This window comes from Schistocerca cancellata, chromosome 3, assembly GCF_023864275.1.
Source record: "Schistocerca cancellata isolate TAMUIC-IGC-003103 chromosome 3, iqSchCanc2.1, whole genome shotgun sequence".
Lineage (NCBI taxonomy): Eukaryota > Metazoa > Arthropoda > Insecta > Orthoptera > Acrididae > Schistocerca > Schistocerca cancellata.
The window spans coordinates 53,751,896-53,771,484 of NC_064628.1; the positions used below are offsets into that span (position 1 = coordinate 53,751,896).

At 39.1% G+C, this 19,589-nt stretch overlaps 1 protein-coding gene across 1 annotated transcript in view; it reads right to left on the minus strand.

The window, feature by feature from the left end:
- The window catches only part of LOC126176953 (myosin-I heavy chain), a 184,569-nt gene that overhangs the window by 131,729 nt on the left and 33,251 nt on the right, over window positions 1-19,589 (minus strand). The window contains exons 2-4 of the mRNA XM_049924160.1: window positions 12,019-12,190; window positions 11,419-11,591; window positions 1,749-1,908 (exon numbers count right to left, since the gene is read on the minus strand). Of these exons, the coding sequence (XP_049780117.1) occupies window positions 1,749-1,908; window positions 11,419-11,591; window positions 12,019-12,103 (418 nt within the window). The 5' untranslated portion in view covers window positions 12,104-12,190. The remainder of the gene's footprint in view (window positions 1-1,748; window positions 1,909-11,418; window positions 11,592-12,018; window positions 12,191-19,589) is intronic.

The window sequence follows — 19,589 nt, forward strand, 5'->3', positions numbered from 1 at the left end:
CATAACCTTACAAGACACATCCGGATAATTAAAGGGTTATCTGAATGTGGGGGTGGGGAATGGGGGTTGTTTGTCACAGGCACAAAATATGCATGATTCAGTTTGATAATGACATAGCAGTAGTCAGTGAAGGCGAATAGAAATGGAGTTGCATGACTTTATGAAATGTAACATGTGCTAGCTGATGTCTATAGTTTGCACAACAGAGCAGTAGTGAGCAGTTGATGTTCATGGATTTCGTAATGCATGTTGCATTCAACACCACCACCTACCAACATGGTATGAGGTCTGAAGAGGTGGATGAATTTTGCTGTATTAGAATTTGAGTAGATAAAGAAGAGAGATGCAAGAAAGACAGTATGTCAGGATTGCACAAGGCAAAAGACTCCCTCTAAAATTCTTTATACTTTAGTTAAAATTACTTCAGAAGAGGTATTTCAGCAATTCAAGTGGTAGGAGCCAACCACCGTCCAATCATAGTTCTTCCTCGAGCACCATGGCCTGTTCTGAAAATAATGGCAGTGCCTTATGAAGCATGGCTGGGTGCATACTGGCAATACTGCCTCCCACCACTGCAATCTGCCAGTCACAAAGTAATTTTAAAAATATAAATCTTGAGGTCCGAAAAATATTCATAAAGATATGTTTGTAGCACAACTCTGTACGAGTGTAAAAGATGGACAATGGGAAAGGCCAAAAAGAAATGGTCAGAAACCTTAAACCAGGTGTGTGTGTGTGTGTGTGTGTGTGTGTGTGTGTGTGTGTGTGTGTGGGAGGGGGGGGGGGGGGTTGGTTGGCTTCCCCCCCCCCCCACCCCTCCCCCTCCCTCAAGGATGGTGGACTGTCAGCTTCCTTCTAAACATCAGGTTTTACACATTTCATAAAGATTATTTTTTTGTACTCCTCATGGTATTGTGTGATTTGATATAATTTTTATATTCATTCATTCAGTATGTTTGAATTTTCATCTACCATAGTGTGCTGAATTGAGGTTCTTGGCCACCTGTGCTTGTAAACAGTCAGTAGAAAATCTGTTCGACTAGCTGAGGAATGGACTAAGAATTATTCTTTCTCGACAAATGCTGGAATTATTCTTTCTCGACAAATGCTGCCAAGTCTAGGAAAGTATGTAATTAATGATGTGAATAAAATAGAAAGAAACATTCCACATGGGAAAAATATATTAAAAACAAAGATTCCATGACTTACCAAACGGGAAAGCGCTGGTAGATAGACACAATAAAAAAAAAACACACACACACACACCAAATTTCAAGCTTTCGCAACCAACCGTTGCTTCGTCAGGAAAGAGGGAAGGAGAGGGAAAGATGAAAGGATGTGGGTTTTAAGGGAAAGGGTAAGGAGTCATTCCAATACCGAGAGCGGAAAGACTTACCTTAGGGGGAGAAAGGAACAGGTATACACTCGCACACACACACATATCCATCCACACATATACAGACACAAGCAGACATATTTAAAAGTAGACATATTTAAAGGGTTGTAAAAGCTTGAAGTATGTAATTAATTGAGACAAGGTGGCAGACAAAGTTGTGGCAGGCTGGTGTAGTGTGCACTGCTAACATGTATGTCTTTGGGAGCAAATATATAGAAAGCACTTGCTTGGTGTTCACATATTTCTGTTTCATAGGGACCCAATGCCTAAATCTGGCTAGCAACAAAAAACGGCTGTCCTCAGCAGTGGACTTCACAAAATATATTCTAATTATGAATGTACTTTCACTTACCTCTTTCTTCTTGGGTAAGTCCAGCAAGCATCTGGTAAAAAATATGATAGTTCTTCTCATTATGCAATGGCCTGATCACTCTAGTTTGATCCAGAAAATAACAGTGGATCTTTGTTCGATACAAGGCCCCATCTGTTACCTGAACTTCAATGAAGTGCCCCTGAAAAGAAACAAGCCATAAAGTTTGGTTTGATGGTATGTATATTATTCAGTAACCTGTAAGAAAAGAAACAGTTCAAACATGAACTTTCCTACAAAAGCGGAACTAGAAAGTTGAAAGTTACTGAAGAGAAGCAGCAATATTTATCACAGAATGTGTAATTTGCAACATGAATGACGGATATTGGTAAAACTTTTAATACTGCAAAACAGATGGAAAAATCATCTTCCAAGAGATACCAAAATACGGCCAGATTACAACATAACACACACACACACACACACACACACACACACACACGTGCACGAGCGTGACACAAGCATACGAAGAAAGTGAGTTTAAATAGTAGAAGTAAAAATTCGTGGAAGGTACCTCAGATCAGATAATCTTGAGTCTAAGCATTCTTCCAGTCAATCATCAATTTTAGGACCCAAAATATTTGTGTCGGGATAGAGTGCATGGATGGTAGATGGATATTGGAATGAGAAGGAATGAAAGAAAGGAGATATAAGGACAGCTGAATTTAACGATACTGACAGAAATTGGGATAATAGCTTGCCTCAGGACTGATTTCGTGTATAGTTATCAAAATAACATAACTGAAGGGACGTTGTTCACACACCATTGGGTCATCATTAGCTGCTCCTAAAGGTGCTATTTGTTATGAAATGGAGGTTTACAGTTTCAAATCAGTCAACAAAATGCTCATTAGAGATGTAGCATGAGCTTTGACTGTAGGAAGCAATTACCCTTGTCATTCTCAAGGGAACTATCTTGGCAAAATTCTTCTTTGTTTATTGAGGGGAACAATGGAAAAATTAACCAGAGTGTCCAGACACGTATTTGAACCCAAATCCTTCAAAATGTGAACCCACTGACTTACCTGAAGCATCACCTTGTTCAATAAAATGAATAACCATCAACAAACTGTGACCAACAAACTGTGGCCAACTTGAATGGCTGCTTCACAACTTGGTCATCATCGTCCATCTTGTTCCCTGCCTGCCACAAAATGCCATCTCTTCTAAATTGCCATTTCCTTCAGTCCCAGGATCTCCCTCACCACAGTATTCCACCAGTCCCTGTCCTCCAAACCCATTTTTGTCTCCTACCACCCACATCTCCAATGTTTTATTTCTCTCTGCCCCTGTTCCCTTTAATCAGATTTACAAATCTATTAACTCTCTAAAGTACCTCCTACCATATACCTTCTGTATTTCAGAGTGCAACTACCCTGTTTGCATCTACATCTACAGGGTTACTCTGCAATTCACAGTTAAGTGCCTGGTAGAGGGTTCATCGAACCATTTTCATACCACTTCTCTATCATTCCACTCTCGAATGGTGCGTGGGAAAAATGAACACCTAAATCTTTCTGTTTGAGCTCTGATTTCTCTTATTTTATTATGATGATTGTTTCTCCCTACATAGGTGGTGTCAACAAAATATTTTTGCATTCGGAAGAGAAAGTTGGTGATTGAAATTTCGTAAATAGGTCTTGCCGCACATAAACCGCCTTTGTTTCAGTGAATGACACTCCAACTCGCATTTCATTTCAGTGACACTCTCACCCGTATTGTGCGATAACACAAAACGAGCTGCCCTTCTTTGCATTTTTTCAGTGTCCTCTGTCAATCCTACCAGGTAAGGATCCTACACCGCGCAGCAATATTCCAACAGAGGATGGACGAGCATAATGTAGGCTGTCTCTTTAGTGGGCTTGTCGCATCTTCTAAGTGTTCTGCCAACAAAGCACAGTCTTTGTTTCACCTTCCCCACAATATTATCTATGTGGTCTTTCCAATTTAAGTTGCTTGTAATTGTAATTCCTAGGTATTCAGTCGAATTGACAGCCCTTAGATTTGTGCGATTTACTGTATACCCTTATACCGTTTGTACACTTGAGTGAGAGTTCTCGGGCATACACAGACACAAGCAGACATTTGTAAAGGCCTTTACAAATGTCTGCTTGTGTCTGTATATGTGTGGATGGATGTGTGTGTGTGTGCAAGTGTATACCCGTCCTTTTCTCCCCCTAAGGTAAGCCTTTCCGCTCCCGGTATTGGAATGACTCCTTACCCTCTCCCTTAAAACCCCTTTCATCTTTCCCTCTCCTTCCCTCATTCCTGACGAGGCAACCGTTGGTTGAGAAAGCTAGAATTTTGTGTGTATGTTTGTGTTTGTTTGTGTGTCTATCGACGTGCCAGTGCTTTCGTTTGGTAAGTCAAATCAAATCAATTTTGGAAACATTTTTTCTTCTCAAGTGTGTAACTAAACAAACTTTAGGAAGGATTCAACATCTTCTTGAGGTGATGAAAAAACTATTTACACATTTTTTTGTTTGACATAAGGGAATAGAAAGACATCATGGTTGATAATTAATGTGGATATGGACAGTGAGTCATTAATCATTGTTTTTGTCTATCAAATAACCAAGTGTTTGATTTCCTGTGTGACAGCTGGTGTTGTCAAAGTAAAGAATGAGATGATGTTTTCAGTTATTTTTCCTACATTCATCAATGACTTGTGCCAAACAGATTGTTGTGTACCAATGAGTATTAAGTAATCTTCAATTTTCTAAAACAATGTGTAACCAAAGAAACAAGCAATCTTCTCCTTTTTAAGTGCTTTGCAAATGAACCAGTTTTGTTGGTTTTGCTTCATCTTGGGGCATTCAAAAATATGAATGCTGCTTAGTTTCTACCTCATACAAAGATATCCAAGTGTTGTCTCTTAATACGATATTGTTAACAGACTTTGCGTTTGCTCATTTTTTGAGCATTTCCTTGCATCAGTGACATTAACCTGTTTTTGAGGTTTATCAAATTTTGTGGAAGTAATTAAGAACATGTCTTTTCACAGCTAAATATTGATGAAGAAACAAATATATTGCAATCTTTGATACACCTCAGGATGCCCGTGTCTCACAATAAGTAGTGTGTACATCCTCTTGATCATATTGCATACACTGTTGGTGTTTTTTGGGGGGAAAAAAAATTTTGGTCGACTGTCACGAAATTCATCACTGACAGAAGCACGACAATGATAAAAACTGTAAAATAATTTTATACAGTTTTCTGAAGGTGATTTCCATTTATTCACACCACTGTTTCTTTGATTAAATTCCAAACACATCTGCATGGTTATATAGAATAAGGACAACACTCACTGTTCATTGTGATTTGTCTTTTGGGTATGTTTTTAAAAATAAGGTGTCGGTCTCTGAGCTGCCTCCTCTTGTTACTCAGCACAGTTGAATGGTGAATCCAATTTCACATTTATGCATTGTTCATTATGTTTATAAATGTATAAGAGGAATCAGTTATTACAGAGAACACAAGAATGTTCATTTATGTGTACAAAAATGTATGTATATGTACATGCTTTAGTGTATGTGCTCTAGCATAATTCTGGAATACCTCAAGAAAATTCATTCAAACAGGGCACACAGGGACTTAATACCTGGAAAAAATTATTGTGTACCCAAGCTTCCCCAACATGTGAGGGTGCTGGTGGAAGGCAATGACATGTAAAAATAGCCAATGTCAACAAATATTAGTGCTAAATCATTATTTTTAGGGGTCACTGGGAAACTATGAAAGAATGGCTGAAGATGAGTGTATAGTGTGACTAAAATTACTTGATAGCTGACACTTCATGTGTTGAAGCTGGTTTTCTACAATCAGAACACTCAAAATCCTTCCTGAGCTGCTCGACATTGCCAAACTGTCACAACAATTGGTCAGTTTACTTCCAATTCTTTGTCTGGCTTTTGTCCTTAATGTGTTTAGATCTCGAATCCTGAGTCTGGCCCTAGTATTTTGCGTTTCATCACACATGATAACCACACCAGAAACACACACACAAACACATACTCATGATGCTAGTGGACTAGCAGAGTACACATTTCACACACAGCACTAACCAAACACTGCTGGACTGTTTCACACAAGAAATGACTCAGTGTCACATACAGGGTGTTACAAAAAGATACGGCCAAACTTTCAGGAAACATTCCTCACACACAAAGAAAGAAAATATGTTATGTGGACATGTGTCCATAAACGCTTACTTTCCATGTTAGAGCTCATTTTATTTCCATGTTAGAGCTCATTTTATTACTTCTCTTCAAATCACATTAATCATGGAATGGAAACACACAGCAACAGAACGTACCAGCGTGACTTCAAACACTTTGTTACAGGAAATGTTCAAAATGTCCTCCGTTAGCGAGGATACATTCATCCACCCTCCGTCGCTTGGAATCCCTGATGCGCTGATGCAGCCCTGGAGAATGGCGTATTGTATCACAGCAGTCCACAATACGAGCATGAAGAGTCTCTACATTTGGTACCGAGGTTGCGTTGACAAGAGCTTTCAAATGCCCCCATAAATGAAAGTCAAGAGGGTTGAGGTCAGGAGAGTGTGGAGGCCATGGAATTGGTCCGCCTCTACCAATCCATCGGTCACCGAATCTGTACTTGAGAAGCGTACGAACACTTCGACTGAAATGTGCAGGAGCTCTATCGTGCATGAACCACATGTTGTGTCGTACTTGTAAAAGCACATGTTCTAGCAGCACAGGTAGAGTATCCCGTATGAAATCATGATAACGTGCTCCATTGAGCGTAGGTGGAAGAACAAACTAAAATGAGCTCTAACATGGAAATTAAGCGTTTTCGGACACATGTCCACATAACATGTTTTCTTTATTTGTGTGTGAGGAATGTTTCCTGAAAGTTTGGCCGTACCTTTTTGTAACACCCTGTAGAATCATGATAACGTGCTCCATTGAGCGTAGGTGGAAGAACAAACTAAAATGAGCTCTAACATGGAAATTAAGCGTTTTCGGACACATGTCCACATAACATGTTTTCTTTATTTGTGTGTGAGGAATGTTTCCTGAAAGTTTGGCCGTACCTTTTTGTAACACCCTTTATACAGTTATTATCATCACAGAGACTGCCTTACGTTACATAAGCTTTGCACTACACTCCATGGAGCTGCACTTTTGAGGGCTGCACTTCATCATTCTGACTGGGTCCAAAATCTTAAATATAACATTGTAACACAGTGCAGTGGTGTAGCACAGCAGTTAGTGTATAAACCTCACTTGTAGAAGATTGTAGGTTTGAATCTCGTCATGTGCATCAGAATTTTTATTATATCTAAATCTAATAATAAGAATTTGATTATTATTTTTATTCCATTAATTGGTTTAAATGTAATTTTTTTTATTTCTAATACTCTGCTGCATCATGTTTGTCATAACATTAATCTTTTCATGTGGTCTTATTTTCTCCTCCCCTCCCCCCCCCCCCCCCCCCCCCCCCCATTGTCAGTGTCACCTATAGTCTGCAACCAAGTGCCTACCACAGGACTGCTCATCAGTTCGTAATAGGCAGTTTGAAGTAACCAATGCTAGTGAGAAATTTCACTTTGGTTTTTAGCACTGAAACTGAAATTCTTGTGTGTTGGGTTTGCCCACAGAGGTTAGCTTTATTGCTGTCAACGTGGCAATTGTGAGTTTAGTTTTGACACAGACTGCTGACTGCTGTTTCCTCATATACACTGCACATCATGAGCTGATTGTTAGTTTAGGACAAGAGTTTAAATTCAGGACTACAAAACGCGTCATCTGCCAGAGTTCAGTCATCAGTCACCCAAAATCTGCTATCGACAGAGCATCTCATATTTCTGTAGCATCTCGTGGTGGCTGCTTCCAACACTGTTCTACTCAACACAAACATCATTTGTGAAGTACCTGCTATATTTGTCTGTCACCTAAAACTGAGCTGTAGTCGGCAACTGATACGGCAACACTTTAGTAGCAAGCGACAGATGTCAAATGTCAATTAATGTTAACTGGACTAGAGTGTCCTAACCACTGTGCCCTATCATTCTATATGGATGGAAAGCAGGAAGAGGGAAAGAAATGGAGTTATACACTTAAGCTGGTGGAAGAGATACCACTGTCCAGAGTAAAAAAGTATAAGTGATGAATACTACCAAATGAAGATGCCACATGCCTGAAAGCACAAATGTACATAAGTGTCTGATAAAGTGATTATCTCACAAGGACGCAACTGGAGTATTTTGATAGTTGCTGTAGCAACATTGTGAATGCTGTAGCAACATTGTGAAGCATTAGATAAGGGTGTGGATGGTGTCTTAGGTAAGGACACCACATTTCATAATTTTGAAATCTTCCCTAAGAAATGTTACATCTTAACAAAAAAAGGGAAAAGTATGGGAAGGAGCAATGCTGTAAGAGTGGATAATTCTAAAATTATACAGTAAGTCCCAAAAAGCATCATCAGTGAACCTCAACCAGGCCACAGATAAATACTATCACATATAATGTATAGGTAAGTCAACTTCAAGAAGATGTTTCCTATATGTCACAGAGAGACTGTTCATTGGTTATTTAGGCACAGCATGGTTAAGATTTATTTGCTATTTAATTATGTAGTTAGGGGTTTGTGAATTGTAAGTGATGTCAGAAAGGAAATTGTGTGGAACATTAAAACCATGCTCAATCAACTAGCATGTTCATTTACCTGTGAAGACTGTAAGATGAGAATATTTCATACGCAAACATAGAAACTGAAATTTGTTAGTGGAGTTGACTGGATTGTGAAAATACTACCTCAACAGTGCTAACTAACAGCAAAGCTTATCCCAACTGATATGGGACTCTGATTATGTTAGGACCGTAAGGGAACTTAGAGCAATGTGGTGGAGCATTTGACTCATATTGGTGCGAATTTAGTGCAGATGCTAGTCCATCCATCTCCTTTTTGGTCTTGTGGTGTTATTAAATCTCTATATGTGAAATTTAAATAGATCCATTTGACTAAAGCACAGAATCACCTCCAGAAAGACACTAGTGATAGATCTTAAAAAAATAAAAAATTAGAATGGCCGATTAGCAACTGGGGGAATTGTAATCAGTATTATTATATAAACAATGAGAGAAGGAATGAAGATTGGAATTAAATGTGCTCTTGATGATGAGGTCACTGGGGATGGAGTGCTAGCTTGATGGGGAAGGAAATCAGCTGTGTCTGTTTGAGAGGAAATAGTCCAACATTTGCCTTAAGAGTTTTTGTGAAACCTAACTCTGGATGGCCTGACAAAGATTTTGAACCATCATCCTCTCATATGCCAGTCCAACTTCTAACCACAATTGTTGGCTAAAAGTAGAACGTACAAAGTGAGACCAAATCAAGGTAGAGCATGGTGCTCTGTATTAAGTATGTAGTATGGCAAGGATATTCATCATTCTGGGCTCTACAAAGCAAATTAGTGGGCATTAAAATTGCAAGAAATTGCATATAAAGATTGTTTTCTTATTGGGCATTTACAGTACAATAGGAAGACTACATTAGTTAAATATAGGTGATTTTCAGGTATACATGGTGCAAAATTCAGTACACAAAGCTACCACCTATGGCAACAACAATGGCTGTAACACAGATGAGCAGAGAGTCAAACTGATATAGTGTGACAGATACAGGTCTATGCACATCATTCCATGTGAGTGTCAGGGATAGATGAGTGATGGAGTGCAGTCTCTTAGCAACACATTAGGTGAAATTTAGAGAATGAGCTGGCTATGGCAATAGTAGAACACCCTCTGTGTTGAGGTAGTTCAAGACAGCACTGGCAACATGTGATCTTGCATTATCTTGTTGACAGATAACATAACTGAGATCTTAAAATATTGCAGAGACATTGGCTTTAATATGCCACAAATGTAAAAGCTGCTGTCGAAGTTAACAGCTATGCAAATCAGAGGTGATTGTGTTGTGGAGCCAATGGCACATTATAACAGGTGCTGGACTGATGTGATGATGCCAAATGCAATCTGACCATGTTCATTCTTCTCTGAGGCTCACACATGAAGACATCCATTATGGTGTTGTATGCAAAAATGGGGCTCATCTAAAAAGACAACATGGTGTGACTATTGTATCCAGTGTTGTCTTTTGCCACTTTTGTGTGCCTCTCTCTGCTTCCACATCAAGGGAAACTGTAATAGTGGTCACCCCTGTTGACAGTTGTGGTGATCCAGTCATCGTCACACTGTGTGTGTGGATATTTATGCTACTGCAAATAAATCTTTTTCCTAACTCAACATATGTGACATGCCTGTACACCATGCACAGTTGAACAAGCGATATGTTTGTCCTCTCAGGACCTAGTCACATGAACCCATTGAGGTACTGCATAGCACTGAAGTAGTATTGCAGAACAATAAACCTGAATCTCAAATAGGGCACAATCTTGCTGCTGTTGAAACTTGACACATGCTGGAAGACATTTCTTCTTACATGAGGCATGAAACTATGTTCTCACAAAAACCAACACAAGAAAGTGATTTCTGAATGAGAAATCCACTGCACAATCTTTCCTTACAAGCAGTGTTACGCCTACTCATTTTGTGCAGTTGGACTGCATGTCTAATCATATGCACATCCGAGCATGTAGTAGACGTCATGCAAATTTGTTTGATGCATGCTAGCTTGTCAATTCAGCAATTTTAGTGACCAGAAGTGAAGATGTCTGGGAAACCTTGAACAAAACAGTGATGAATTTCAAAATTACAATGTATTACAGTACATCTAAAGGCATCCAGAATGAGTTTGTTAAATGATATTGTGCTCTTACATTGTTTTCTTGCATCATGGCAGTGAGAGGCCAATGTACACATAATATATGTGACTCAGCGGATTACATGTACAATGTTTCTTTCATTTACAAATTTCTATACTATTTTATTTCTACTGTGGGAGCTGAACATGAAAATGGGTGTAAAGAAAGTAATAAAACAACAGGAGGACACTGAAACAGGTGGGAGTAATGAAACACTGCTACATGTTGTCTTCATATTCTGTTGCTGAACCTGACCTGCCTCCACTTCTTTCTGCTTTTGTTCTCACTTCTAAGTGTAACTTCATTTTTAATTATTATTATGATATAGTTATCTCTTTCTTCTCTTACTTTTTCCTCAGTTTTACTTATCTCACTTTTTCTTTTGCATCTTCTCTTTACTCTATCATAGCTTCCTTAAAGCATCATTTTATCACCTGCCACAACCTACAGTTCTGCAAGTATCTTCCATGACGATCTCCTTGCTGTAATTGTATGAAATAAACAGAGTATCTTATCTGACTTCTCACCTGAACTAGCCCCTCTCCTGCCTTTCACTCAATTTCCCATTGCTTAAGTATTTTTCACCTTGACCTAGTCTCTCTTGCTTCCCGTCACATCAATATGTAATTCAATTACAGATTTACAATTTATTTCTTTATAATTTCTAATTTGCTCATTTACTGAGTGTATCCTCTTTATCTCATGATCATAAAGTTGTTCAGAACAAGTCCGCCCAGAAACACCTCATTACAAAAGTAATTTGCATTGTAAAAGATATACATTTGTCATTAGTAGCTAGCACACCAAGCCAAATAAATACAAATTATGAATAACAATGGATTTAATTCTTACAATTCGACTAGATTCTGAGTTTGTGGCAGTTTTTGCACTGCCGAGTGAACGCATAACAGTGAAAGCTGCAGCCAGATGCTTAAACGCATCAGTCTCTGGACCTCCTCCTGCGACATCAAACAGTTGCCGTAATAGTAACATGGATGCATATGTCTTTCCTGAACCACTCGTACCTGTAAGATGAAAAACACGAAAAAAATAATCAGAAAATTTAAAAATTGGTGCAATATATGAGAGACTAAAAAATAACAAAAGAACAAAGGGAAAGTTATAAATAAAAATATGTGCATCCAGGAGAAGCTTCCAGTGATGATGAAATATCTGCAGCCAGATTTAAGCTGTTAATATTGTGTATGTTTCAATATAAAATATAATATGGCATTGTTAAGTAAGATGACATATAACTTTTTCCAAGAATGTATGTGTTTCTACAAATATATTATGATGGCCAATCCAGTTCTCACAATCAATAGAAATATTAAAAATGTTACATCTGTAGAATTCATTTAACATTGAGATAATGGAAATTGCACAGTAACAATAACTTACTAAAATAAAGACAGTAAACTGTATCTGTTGTGAAAAGTGTCATATTCTTACCTGAGAGTATAATAGCCTGAGGGTAACCAGTCTCAGATTGCTGCCTGACTGCCTCCTGAACAACTTTTAGGAGCTTTGGGCTCATTGCTATGCCTCTTGTGCTTGTTAGTGTCAGTGGGTTCCCAACATCATGATAAGGATTCACTGATAGCAGAATTGGCCCAACATTAGTCTGAAGCATAAAAAGAGATGTATAAATTAACTTAGTCCATGATATAGTCCCTACGCAGATCAAAGGGAGATCTGTGGTTTTTCTTGTGGCTTGATTAACTTATAAAATTTTATGGCATAATCTAACATTAAAAGTGATTTTAAAAAGTTGCTTTGTTGTTTTCATATGAAAAGAATTTTAGGTAGATCTTTCTGCTAAAAGTGTGGTTTTGAAATAAGTGTTCAGATTCTCCATGTAGACAGAAAGCCACCTTCCATAGATCTGTGACTATCAAAGATGCTCCATCCATGTATTGATACATTTTATAATAATGTGCCTTTTGTAATCGGTGAGTACAGATGTAGAGAAATCTGCACTCAATTACATAAATGAAAGTCTGTAGCAAACAAAGGAGCTGACTTTAACAACTGTTTTGCTGACAATTTCTTACAACATTTTGAAATCTTTTGACCAAAAAACCATGATATGCTACAGAAAAAGTATTTGTACGATGACACTAAACACATTCTCTTTTAATCTTTTGCAAGTACAAGGGTGTCAAGCATTTTTCTGATACATGAGACATATTCTGTTCAATAAAAGAAGTTTTTTTTAAAGTTATCATCTGCTTACAGTAATTAAGACTGTTAAGCATTATGTTCTGATTATTAAGTGCCTAATTTAGATACTAGCAGTTGCTGCTAACACATGTCTAGAAGTCCAGACATTAAAAATTTAGGTCATTAATCACATAAATGGTAACATATTTATTTACCTTACTAATTAATTTATGTGTGCAGTCAAATGCTGTCTTAAATTTTCCATTTTTTCAGGTGCTATATCTAGAATTCAAATAACATCAGAGAACTTCTGTCAGTGAAGTCAGTTTGTGTTATTATTTATTGTTGATCTAAAGAACAATTGATTTGTATATGTGCTGACAGGTAACCATGGGATGCTTGAGGGGATGGATTTTGGGTCCAGTTGCAGCACAGTATCCTTTCTCCTTGTTTTGTAAAACAAAAACTGTATTAAACTTGATCTTGTAACACCAAAAAATAACTAGCGAGTCAGTAAAAGCAACACACATTATTATGTCCTCACAGATCTGCAGTCACACATTTGCAGCATGATTAATTTACTGTCATACATTATATTAACTACATGCCAAAAGTGGATAGCAGTGGTTGACTTTTATTTCAGAGCTTTTTCCTTTTTTTAGGATTTTTTATTGTTTACCTTTTCTGAGGGACCATTGTTGCAGACTTAGAATGAAACATTATAGTGATTACAAGAAATGAAAGTTAAGATTTTTGCGAAGGACCTCCTAGACCCTAAAAATTACCAGTTAGCAAGAAAAGAGATTGGCAAGGTTTCCGCTCTAGTTGATAATATCCTACATGATAATATCGTATATGATCCTACAATGGAAGCCATTCGTGCTAGAAAACTGATTCTCGTCTTATTTAAAAGGAAATTTCGTTGCCTTCAAGGTTTTTTCTAATAAATTTTTGCTAAAAGTTATAGATTTTGTGGTGGCCGACCTAAAAAAAAGTTTTGCATCACCTCAGTTCCGTGAGTTCCGGAACCTCTACAGAAAATTGGAATAGAGATCAACATAACCATCATTTCTGGCATTTTTATTGCTCATGAAAACCACACATTGCATGTTGTACCACCATACAGTGAGGCCTTCAGAGGTGGTGGTCCAGACTGCTGTACACACCAGTACGTCTAATACCCAGCAGAACGTACTCTTGCATTGATGCATGCCTGTATTCGTCGTGACATACTATCCAAAAGTTCATCAAGGTACTGCTGGTCCAGATTGTTCCACTCCTCAACGGCGATTCGGCGTATATCCCTCAGAGTGGTTGGTGGGTCACGTCGTCCATAACAGCCCCTTTTCAATCTAATTCCAGGCATGTGCGATAGGGTTCATTTCTGGAGAACCTGCTGGCCACTCTAGTCGAGCGATGTCGTTATCCTGAAGGAAATCATTCACAAGATGTGCATGATGGGGGCGCGAATTGTCGCCCATGAAGACGAATGCCTCGCCAATATGCTGCCCATACGGTTCCACTATCGGTTGGAGGATGGCATTCACGTATCGTACAGCCGTTACGGCGCCTTCTATGACCACCAGTGGCGTACGTTGTCCCCACATAATGCCACCCCAAAATAGCAGGGAACCCCCACTTTGCTGCACTCGCTGGGCAGTGTGTCTTTAAGGCGTTTAGCCTGGCCGAGTTGCTTCCAAACACGTCTCTGACGATTGTCTGGTTGAAGGCATATGCGACACTCATCGGAGAAGAGAACGTGACGCCAGTCCTGAGCGGTCCATTCGGCATATTGCTGGGCCCATCTGTATCGCGCTGCACGGTATCGTGGTTGCAAAGGTGGACGTCGGGAGAGAAGTTGTGCATCACGCAGCGTATTGCGAACAGTATGAGTCGTAACGCGACGTCCTGTGGCTGCACGAAGCATTATTCATCATGATGACGTTGCTGTCAGTGTTCCTCCGAGCCATAATCCGTAGGTAGCGGTCATCCACTGCAATAGTAGCCCTTGGGCGGCCTGAGCGGGACATGTCACCGATAGTTCCTGTCTCTCTATATCTCTTACATATCCGAACAACACCGCTTTGGTTCACTCCGAGACGCCTGGACACTTCCCTTGTTGAGAGCCCTTCTTGGCACAAAGTAACGATGCGGACGCGACCGAACCGCGGTATTGGCCGTCTAGGCATGGTTGAGCTACAGACAACACGTGCCGTGTACCTCCTTCCCGATGGAATGACTGAACTGATCGGCTGTCGGACCCCCTCCGTCGAACAGGCGCTGCTAATGTACGGTTGTTTACATCCTTGGGCGGGATTAGTGACATCTCTGAACAGTCAAAGGGAAACAATCAATATCTATAGTCAACATCTATCTTCAGGAGTTCTGGGAAACGGGTTGATGCGAAACTTTTTTTGATGTGTGTACATGCTTTAACATGAACGCGCTGGGCAAGGTACGGACAGGGTTCGCATTGTTGCCGGTCCCATGCGACAGTGGCGGTACGCGATTCACGTGGTTTGCATTTGAAGAAAGTGTGTATTCTGCAAATTATATCTCCCCGTTAATTTGTAGAATTTGTCTCTTACAACCACTATCAGCGATGACAATTCGCAACAGTTGAAATAAAAATGCACTAAAAGAACTCGCTACGATCACGTTTAACGTTATCATTGGCTACATTTACAGTAGAGCGTTCAGAGCAGAGAACGTAGAACAAGCCTACAGTCGCCCGTCATCGTTCGTGACGACGTGAGACCAACTATTACGTAAATGTCCTGCATAGCGTAACAATCACACTGGACCGACACTTTTATTCGACAATACGCCTCAGACACTTTGAGAACATTTATTCACAGTGTTTATTAACACTTAAGTGAAAGATTTGGGAGGGAGGGGGGCAATAAGGGACGCTTGGCGCTTCTCCCTATCCCTTCCTGGAATCAGGAACGCAGAAGTTTTATTCCTTACAGCATTCTCATACACTTCTAAAAGTGAGCGTGTAACCATCAATTCTCTGGTACATTGTTGTTCGTAACATGACACGATTCGAAACTGACAAACCGAGTTATACGAAAAATGGCAATTTTAGAGTCTTTTTTTCTCCATCTCCCCCTGGACAATTTCCTGCGGATGCCCAATTTTACTATGTGACGACATGACATAGTTTATACCACTGCATGATGTTCAAAGTTCGTAACTCGAATTTTTCAATATCATGATGATGCTCCAGTGGATTTGTCGCATCTGAAGATAGCTATAAATTTGCTGAAACACGTAATGTGGATACTGTAATGATTAGTCGATCTTGATGTAATAAGTCGTTATGTTTAATTAACTTTATCAAAAATTTCTAGTGATTATGATAATAATGGACAGAATAATTAAAGTGTGTTATTTGGTATTTGGTGACATAAGTTATTCGTATATTTGCATTGGAGCGTTTCCTGATAGAGTAAAATATGCTTAAGTTAACCCACTGTATAAGTACGTAGGCGGCCTCGGTGGCCGAGCGGTTCTAGGCGCTTCAGTCAGAAACCACACGACCGCTACGGTCGCAGGTTCGAATCCTGCCTCGGGCATGGATGTGTGTGATGTTCTTAGGTTAGTTAGGTTTAAGTAGTTCTAAGGTCTAGGGGACTCATGATCTCAGATGTTAAGTCCCATAGTGCTCAGAGCCATTTTTTGAACCATTTTTATAAGAAAATAGATAAAGGAAGACCATTGAATTTCTGTCCCGTTTCACCTTTGACATTATGTCAATCCAATCCAGATGCACAAAGTAGTCCTTTGTATTGACTTGACACAGTTGCAGCATTTCCGCTGCTACCCGAATACAAACAACGGCACTTTATCAATAAACTGCACATTTTGTTTAAGCTACACTAATAGAAATCTGCGACGGTATTTTGCCTGCGGGATTGCAAAGGAATGCAAACAAACAAAAAAAATAGTTACGTAACTTTATTTTTTGGAGGCGATGATTAAAGCATTATGACTACCAATAGTATTAAACGAATTTGACATTTTTCCACTTCCACTGTATTTATTTAAGCTTCCTGTTGTGGAACTAGTTTCGGATGTTGATGCCATAGTTCGGTGTTAAGCTAGAAAAAAGATGCCATACGTGTAAAAATGGCAGCGTATTCATATTGGTTTTGGTTTACAAATTCAACTCTTCTTGATAGCTTGACAAATAGGCGAGCCATTTATCTTGCCTTATGTGCAGAAATTTCTAAACAGGAATTGCGGACCTGTCAACTTTTAAGTAAAGCACCTATAGGCGCTGTCGCGCATTATCCTTCCATGTAATCCTACTGTCATTACAGTAAAACATGATACTTTTCCATTGGGAAACCCTACAGCATCCATCACGTGGCCTCAGTATTTCCTCATACATCGTTTTCATAGGAATCAGCTGAAAAATCGCCGTTTGTTTCAGATGAGAATGTTTGGAGACGTGTCACCTAATTATGAAGGGCGGGGCCATTAGCAGCTCATTCAGCAAGCGGGTAAGTATCTCGGTCAGGTGAGTTGCTTACGTCTAAAAATACATTCATTTGCATTCTCTTTCCGTTCTGTGTATCAATGTACATAGTTATTTTCCTTGTGAAACGTCAGCTTTAATTACTTCCTTTTCAATTATTTCCGTTTCACTCGTTCAACTTACATCGATTTTACACAGAATTCCTTCTGAAAAATCGAACTGGGCTTTGTATTGGATTATCTTTAGAATTTTTCAATGCATTTAGTAGTTCCAGATGCGTCCTCGGATACTGTGATCACGGAAGAATAATGTGCAGATTTCGTGCGAATAATTCTGTTATCGCATGACTTGCACTCAGCCATTGAGCCACACATTATCATTATAGCAAAAAGAATTACACCTACGGAATTCATAAAATAAAGAACGTTTGTCGTAGAAGCAGTGTAAGTTATTTCCCGTGAAACTTTGCGTCCTGTGGGTGTGATCAGTTTTACGCGACATAGGCTGCCCGCTGCATCAATAATGGAGCACCCGTTCCGAAAAGCTGTAATAAACCAAGAAAGGAGGCACATCGTGAGTCTTATTTGTTAATTGAAGTTGTGATTCAGTGTTACCCATGAGCATCTCCTTAAAACAGCGTTAGGTTTACGATTATGTATTTATACAATTGTGCACATCTTTGGTTTCCGATGCTCTAGAATAGCCGTGTATACAGAAATATGACAATTTTTTTCATAGCAGTGATTATTTTCGTGTTAGCCTCCTAAAAATACATATTTTTATTGCGCAACTGAAGTTTCAAATGCATTTGAACCATAACATAATGGAGATACATTAGGCTAAAAGCTGCCTTTTTTTAAGTTTTGTTTTCGATTTTAATTACTATTTCGCTTTGTTGCAGGACATTCATTCGTTCCAGCTGGGTAACATGTCATCTACAACATAATGATTGTTTGGAGAGGGGTACGAAACTAATTAAAAAACGCATTTGACTATGTGTATCTTGACAATTGTTCTCTTAAGTACTTGCGATTTTTGCCGATGTTATTCTCTTCATGTTCGACAAATTGGCAAAAATAGTAAGTATTTAAAAAAGCGTAAAGCGCACGAGGTTGAAATCGTTTTTAATTCATTTACAATCTTTTTGATGCAGATGGAAGCGTACCTCGCAAAATGAATCAACGTTCTACAACAAAACAACATAATAATTATAGTAAAAAATATCGGAACAGCATCAACAAATAATTTTAGTATACACAGATTTTCTTCTTCGAAAACACTCAAATGCAGTAAGCGTTTACATGGTCATGCTATCATCATCAGGTGGATATCTTTCTGTTTATGCGAGCATTGCATTTATTACATGTATATGTGTTGTCACTTTGCTAGGCAACGACAGGAGAACAAGATTACGTGTCCTCTAGTAAAAATGGTGAAACTCTGAGTTAATTACCTTCTTATGAAGATAAGGCGTGATACCAAGACATTAAATGATCATTAATATGGAATGATTAGAGCAAAAACTCTTTGTTATTTATACATTATCTAATTAGTCTCAGCTCTCGAAAAACACTCATTTACGAACTAAGAATTGACAAAAATGAAGCAAATGTTTTGTTATTCTAGTCACAGTTCAAATTTGAAATTTAGTCACCCTCTTAGAAGAACACACTTGTCACTCTGGAGGTCGGTAGGTGGTTGGAGCTGGTAAGTTTTGGCTGTGAAGTGGTGTTTTACGTGACTTTTGCTGTATGAAATCAGTAGAGTAAGATAAGTCAACAGCGAGACGTGACCCGGTATGGCAGAAAAACACTATCGTGTTTTTGTATAATGTGACAATGGTCACAGTGAAAATGAAATGTCGGGTGGTTGGGACCTCCGGTCGGGTAGACTGGTCGCCTATTGCAAGTCTTTCTAGTTGACGCCACTTCGGCAACTTGCGTGTCGATGAGGATGAAATGATGATGAAGACAATACAAAACCCAATCCCTGAGCGGAGACAATCTCCGACCCAGCCGAGAATTGAACCCAGGCCTCTTTGCACAGCATATGTCTGCGCTGACCACTTTTTTGTGATTGTTCGTAGTATTTCGTGGTAGCGGACGTCACGTGACATTCGAAGTTTGTTGCTGATCTCTTCAGCTGAGTTTTTTTTTACTACAGAGAGGAGCCAGCTTTCTGACCGAACACGCTGAGCTACCATGACCATTCAGCTTTCGAGGCGGACAATTGTCACAAGCTGCCCGATTTGCTGGTGTTCCAACTCGTATTGTTCAGTGTGTATGCGAGGAATGGTGTACAACTGGCGACCATGTAACTCGGCGTATGAACAGTGGTCGTAAAAAGATCCTAACCAACAGGAACGAGATACCAT